Below are 7,040 nucleotides of genomic sequence, written 5' to 3' on the forward strand. Positions count from 1 at the left end.
AATTACAAACAAACAAACAAAACCTACTTTCTAGCTACAAAAAACAACAACAACAAACTATTCTCACTCTTCTGACCAGTTAGGGGGCGCTACTGATAGCTTTGTTTGTTTTGTTTTTGAATTTCACGCAAAGCTACACGAGGGCTATCTGCGCTAGCCGATAGATATGAGGGTACAACAGCGTTAGTCAAAGAAAGTTTCTGAACTTGTCGCCTCATATAGGCTTCTGTGATTTCAGAAATGTGTTTGAAATTAAAACTTGCTACCTTGTAAGACAGTCAACAGTCTAAGAAACACGCTTACAGAAAACTAAGAGGGGGTTAAAAATGTATATATATTATTTTCCCGATACAGAATTATCAAGGATTTTCTTTCGTCATATTGGCGGCGATGAATGATCAGTGCGATTCTGAGTGTTATAAGTTTAATATAAATATTAAACGGCAGCGTTGTATGTATTGTCAAATAATTTATCTTATCTTTTGTAAATGACTCGATACATACGGGCCTGGCATGGCTAGGTGGTTAGGGCACTCGACTCGCAATCTGCGGGTCGCGGGTTCGAATCCCCGTCCTACTAAACATGCTCGCCCTTTCAGCCGTGGGGGCGTTATAATGTGACCGTCAATCCCACTATTCGTTGGTAAAAGAGTAGCCCAAGAGTTGGCGGTGGGTGGTGATGACTAACTGCCTTCCCTCTAGCCTTACACTGTTAAATTAGGGACGGCTAGCGCAGATAGCCCTCGTGTAGCTTTGCGCGAAATTAAAAAGACAAACAAACAAAACAGTACATACGTAGTGATTGCGAAGAAGAGGTTTGGGGTTAACTTTATTCCATTTTTGCCCCAAATCACTCATATCATATGCCCTCGTATTACTCTCAAATCTTGTCAACAGATACGTTTATTATGTTTTTTGACACTGTTCTCCAATGGGATAGCGGTAAGTTTACAGACTTCCAACGTTGAAATCCGGGGATCGATTCTTGACCGTGGATATAAAAAACAAAACTTTTCAATCCAATTGTTCATATTATGTATAAAGGATTTGGTAAATAATAACGATAAATAACCATTTTGAAAATAATAATAATGAATTATTTAAGTTAAACTAGGTACGAGCCCTTGTAACGTTTTGAAACCTGTTTTAACCTGTAGAACTTTCTTAATAAATTTTCAATGAATTTATCCTAGAAATAGGTTTTAAAACTGAGAGTTGTGTTTCCACATTTTTTTTTTGTGTGTCGTTGTCCAGAGAAAAAGTAATTTGATATTTTTTTCTCGATTTTGAATGTTATATTTTAACAGTTTGTGTGTGTGTGTACTAAATATAAACTCTATACTACATCACCTTGATGGTGCTATATACCTTTAGTAGGAGATATGGTCGCATTATGTTATTGGATGTTTTTCGTCTGTAAATTTACCAATAATACGAGATAAATGGATATAATACAATTAAACTTGTGTATTAAAGATTATGATGGTGTGTTATAATTGTTAGTGTGGGCCTGTTTGATGGTGTGTTATAATTGTTAGTGTGGGCCTGTTTGATGGTGTGTTATAATTGTTAGTGTGAGCCTGTTTGATGGTGTGTTGTAATGGTTAGTGTGGGCCTGTGTGATGTTGTGTTATAATTGTTAGTGTGGGCTTGTTTGATGGTGTGTTATAATTGTTAGTGTGGGCTTGTTTGATGGTGTGTTGTAATTGTTAGTGTGAGCCTGTTTGATGGTGTGTTGTAATTGTTAGTGTGGTCCTATTTGATGGTGTGTTATAATGGTTAGTGTGGGCCTGTGTGATGTTTTACAACACACCATCACAACAGCAAATTAACCATTACAACACACCATCAAACAGGCCCACACTAATTATTACAACACACAATCAAACAGGCCCACACTAACAATTACAACACACCATCAAACATTGTTAGTGTGGGCCTGTTTGGTGGTGTGTTGTAATGGTTAATTTGCTGTTGTGATGGTGTGTTGTAATTGTTAGTGTGGGCCTGTTTGATGGTGTGTTGTAATGGTTAATTTGCTGTTGTGATGGTGTGTTATAATTGTTAGTGTGGGCCTGTTTGATGGTGTGTTGTAATGGTTAATTTGCTGTTGTGATGGTGTGTTAAAATGCTTAGTGTGCTTATTGTAATGATGTAGAGAACACTCTCATGGCTTGGATCGATTGTCTTGAGTTTACTTTAACATTAGTGTTGAACATGTTCTCCTCACGATGCTGAATTTCCGCATTTGTGTTGTGAAAAACTTGTTTTAAGAGCATGACATGAACTTTGGTCATCTTCCTTGTCGAGCAAAATCAGCGGATTCGGTTTCGAGGGATCGTAACTCTAATGAGCTTGATAGTTGTAAGCTCCAACACTGTAATCCACTAATGACATCTATAATAATCCACTGATATCTGTAATCCATTGCCGACATCTGTAATCAACTAATGACTTTTGTAATCCACTACTGACACCCGTAATCCACTACTGACACCCGTAATCCACTGCCGATATCTGTAATCAACTAATGACTTTTGTAATCCACTACTGACACCCGTAATCCACTGCCGATATCTGTAATCAACTAATGACTTTTGTAATCCATTACTGACACCCGTAATCCACTGCTGATATCTGTAATCCACTGCCAACGTCTGTGAATCAATATTCAAGCCGTAATTCTCGACAAGTAATTGTGTAACAAACGAACAAGACACGTTATGTCATACCAAATCCAGACTATTATAAATGACCCACGATGATATTGGTAAATCTTAAATTAAAGTGACCAATAACTGTACCACCAAGACTACGCTTCTAATAATTTGTTTTTTGAATAAAAAGGCTTGACGATTTCACCAAATTGAGGTAATGTGTCACAGGACGTTACCTCAGAAGACGCCATTAACAACCAGGCCTAGTTTTTGCTCAGTAGGCTGTGAAATCATAAAAGTAAATCTACAAATCGTTGGTAAAGTAAGTAATTAAAACATAATAACATTAACTGCTATACGAACGTACCCGCTTTTTTCGGAAGCTTTGTTAGAATTTGTCTTCTTTAACAAAATGAATGAACCTGCCATATGGAGTGCTATGTAAGAGAAACAACAACAACAACACAAAAACGCCACAAATGTAAGTCATTGTACGTAGGAAGGCTTGGATATTCTTTTAGTTTACTGTTATCGTGTATTTATAAATGACGTGAGGGATATGAAACTTTTAATTTATTTTTAAATACGCCCCCTAGGTGGTTCGGTCGTACATTTGAAGAGGTTATAACACTGGAATGTGAGGTTCGATCCCTACGGTGGGAACTGTACAGATAGTTCATGTCACGACCCTGTGCTTAACCACAACAAAGAAACAAGTTATTTTTTATACGAGACAAAAATACCAATAGATATGGTTTGTGGCTTTCCTATAGGACAAAATGGTGTTTCAAGGAAAGGCCGACTTTAGTATACCAAGTAATATTTTTTTTATGCACGTAGACTCCGATATGTATACATTCTTATCTAAACTATCCTCAAAAATACTATTTATTTCGTGTTTCATATCGTGCGCGAGGCACAAGAAGAGCAGGAGGAAGAAAGTATCTTGATTGTGAACACGAAACTATTATGGAGAGCCTGAGGACTTTAATAGGACTAGAATCCTGCTTAGGTCGTTCATAGCGCAGCATAGACATTATATGATCACACTATCTTACGGGAACAACTTGTAGATAAAGATAATTTAAAATAAAACTGTTTGTTAGAATTGTAGTATGTGGGCAAAACACAGAATAAAAACATACGTTTTATTGAAAAACAAATATCAATACTTCATGTTTCATATGGAATAACGATGGGATAAAGTTTTGTTAAGGTTTATTTGTTAAATTTATCAGTGGGAATTAATGCTAGTAATACAGAACACATGTTGAAATACAAATTTTAAGAAACCAAAAATCGTCGTCTGGCAGGCTATTTTTCTTTCGGTTATATATCGTAATGATTTAATATAATAGTGATACCTAACTCAAAACTGCTTAACAAAGGTAAGGCAACCAGCTATCAGCACCCGCCGCTTTCGCGGCTACTCTTAACTCAATAGCGAATTGACTGTTACTTTTATTACACACCTACAGCTGAAAGTGGAAGCGTGTTCAGTGGTATATCGTGAACTCAAACCTCAGATTCTCCATTCTACGACTGGACGCTAATTACTAGGCCACTCCCGACCATCCCATAACAAACCCTAGCAAAACGTTGTTGAATTTACAAATAGCTTGTTAAAAGCGCCATCTGTAAATGGTTTACAATGCTGTTTCTTACTTGGACAAATGAAGTTATGTAGTTATGAGGAAACGTATTAGGCATGTTAAGAAGTGTGAATAGTTGCTTCTGCGTGGGAATGTTCGCTTTTGTTTCCACAAGTTGTTACTTGTTTGTTTGTTATGAATTTCGCGCAAAGCTACACGAGGGCTATCTGTGCTAGCCGTCCCTAATTTTGCAGTGTAAGACTAGAGGGAAGGCAGCTTGTCATCACCACCCACCGCCAACTCTTGGGCTACTCTTTTACCAACGAATAATGGGAATGACCGTCGCGTTATAACGCCCCCACGGCTGAAAGGGCGAGCATGTCTGGTGGGAGGGGGACTCGAACCCGCGACCCTCAGATTGCGAGTCGAGCTCACTAACCACCTGGCCATGCCGGGGCCCTCTGTCTGTGATAAAGAAACAATATGGCATCAAAACTCGGACAAATGAGGTTCTGTCATGATCAATTAGCGTCGTTATACGACACAAAGAACCAAGAGTCATGATCAATTAGCGTCGTTATACGACACGAAGAACCAAGAGTCATGATCAATTAACGTCGTTATACGACACGAAGAACCAACATGCTAGTACTATAATTAAAGTAAATGTGAGGAGGGAAGAGGGGTGACATTACATTTCAGTTTGCAATACGAGGGAGGGTGAGCCTCTCATGAAGGTATTGGAGTCGCTAATTACCATAATGCATATCGTTTTCTGATCGAAATAATTAATACAATTATTGCAACTTAATTTGTTTTCAATTTTTATCTTATAATTATGTGTACTAGTGAAGTTCCTATATAAGATAAAGAGACACTACTGTACAAAAAATTAAATAGAAAGTAACTCGAAACGAAAATATATATACAGTGTTCACCATTGTTACTTTATTGTGAGTCACAATGAAGTAACAATGGTGAACACTGTATATATTTTCGTTTCGAGTTACTTTCTATTTAATTTTCTGTACAGTAGTGTCTACAGCAGTGAAAATTAGTAGTCCCTCACAATAAAGTAACAATGGTGAACACTGTATATATTTTCGTTTCGAGTTACTTTCTATTTAATTTTTTGTACAGTAGTGTCTACAGCAGTGAAAATTAGTAGTTGGGGACTACTAATTTTCACTTCTGTCTGTAGTTTACAGGCTTTCGACGCAAAAATCCGGGATTAGATTCCCCGCTATGGACACAGCAGATAGCCCAATGTGGCTCTGTGTACAAACACACATAAACACGAGATTTGGAAATTTCACAAATACAGTTACTAGTCAATACATCTATAAGGAATTATTTGTTTAATTTTAAAAAAGGTAGAATTTTTTACATGTTTTACAGAAGCACTTGTTTGAATGTGTGTTAAGGGGTCAGAGTGGTAATGTGGTAACTGGTACTTTCAACCTTAACGGTATCTTTACAAAATAGACTCTAACCTGTCGGGACGAGGACCCAAGGTTTGAGCATAGCCGTCCCTAATTTAGAATTACTGGCCAGAATAAAGACAACCAATCAACAGAACTCGTCGTCTACATAACAACTCTTAACCAAATTGTGGGATTGACTTCCACTTCTATAACGCGCCCAGAACTAAAAGCGTTCGGTGTCATATTGCGAGTTCGAACTTTGGACCTTCCGTTCTGTAGTCCGGAACTTTACTTAATAGTCCTTTATGGTAATATAACACAAGAAAATTCTATCAGCTTAATCATGGAAAAAATGGGTGATAATAAGGTAAAACTGATATTATTAACTATGTAGCAGATGTTGCATCTCTAAAGACATTAAAGTTCGAAGATGTGTCGCTGAAAGACGTCTAAAGTAGATAAATAAATAAATAAAACGTCATAAGTTGATAATGAAATGTTTTTCTGTATTTCATTTACCTCCATCTACATAACTTTAGATCATTTTAGCAATATCTACTACATATTTTTTTTTTTTTTATAGAATCAAATCAATCGCCAGGGGTCGCAGTCTCCCTATCAGATCCCTTCCAGTGTATACGAAGGTGATCCAGGTGTTATGTCCGAAGTGGAAACTTCAGCTACCGGCTTTCGTCGACCATCAAAAGGACGGTCTCCCATTCCAGCATCTAGACCTCCACTTAAGTCTCAAGAGCGAGCTATTAGTAAGTTAAAAATGAAATGACCATTTATCTTACTACATCGTCAAACCTCATCCAACTTAGCAGACTGGATTAAACTGAGATTTAAAAAAAGTCTGTTTTCCAGATACAGCATACTATCGGTATGAATTCCAAGTCAAATTCCTGTTCTAAACTTTCGTTCATTTCGTCCATTCTAATTTATTATTGTTATTATTATCTCACTTTAGCCTGTTGCATTATGGGACTATTGACAATATTGTTCGTTCTTTGATATGTCATACTTACCATGATTCACTAAAATTCGGTTTTGTAGCTACAATAGCACATATAATGCTGCTTTAAATAATTTTTGTTGAGGGATGAATTACCAGGTCACCAACAGGCAGGGACGGGGGGAAGGTGTAACTGTTGTAATTGCGTCATTGTTGTCTCCGTGACAAAAAGTATTCTTGTCAGAAAGAGTTTCTCTGTCTCATCTCAACCGAGACGAACAAAACCATAATGTTATATTGTTACTTGTTGCGAAAGTTAACCTTCTGGATATGAACAATTAACTAGTGGTGTAATGTACTTCTCGAAGAGCCCCCTCAAAGTAAACAGTTGTCTTGAGAGTATGTAACTTTT

General features: G+C 37.1%; 1 protein-coding gene across 1 annotated transcript in view; it reads left to right on the top strand.

The window, feature by feature from the left end:
- The window catches only part of LOC111089141 (coiled-coil domain-containing protein CG32809-like), a gene marked incomplete at its 3' end in the record, with an annotated part of 69,138 nt that extends 62,701 nt beyond the window's left edge, over window positions 1-6,437 (top strand). The window contains exon 3 of the mRNA XM_022401056.1: window positions 6,257-6,437. Coding sequence (XP_022256764.1) covers window positions 6,257-6,437 — 181 coding nt within the window. The remainder of the gene's footprint in view (window positions 1-6,256) is intronic.
- Between the last annotated feature and the right edge of the window lie 603 nt (window positions 6,438-7,040).

Source organism: Limulus polyphemus, unplaced genomic scaffold (assembly GCF_000517525.1).
Source record: "Limulus polyphemus unplaced genomic scaffold, Limulus_polyphemus-2.1.2 Scaffold5363, whole genome shotgun sequence".
NCBI lineage: Eukaryota > Metazoa > Arthropoda > Merostomata > Xiphosura > Limulidae > Limulus > Limulus polyphemus.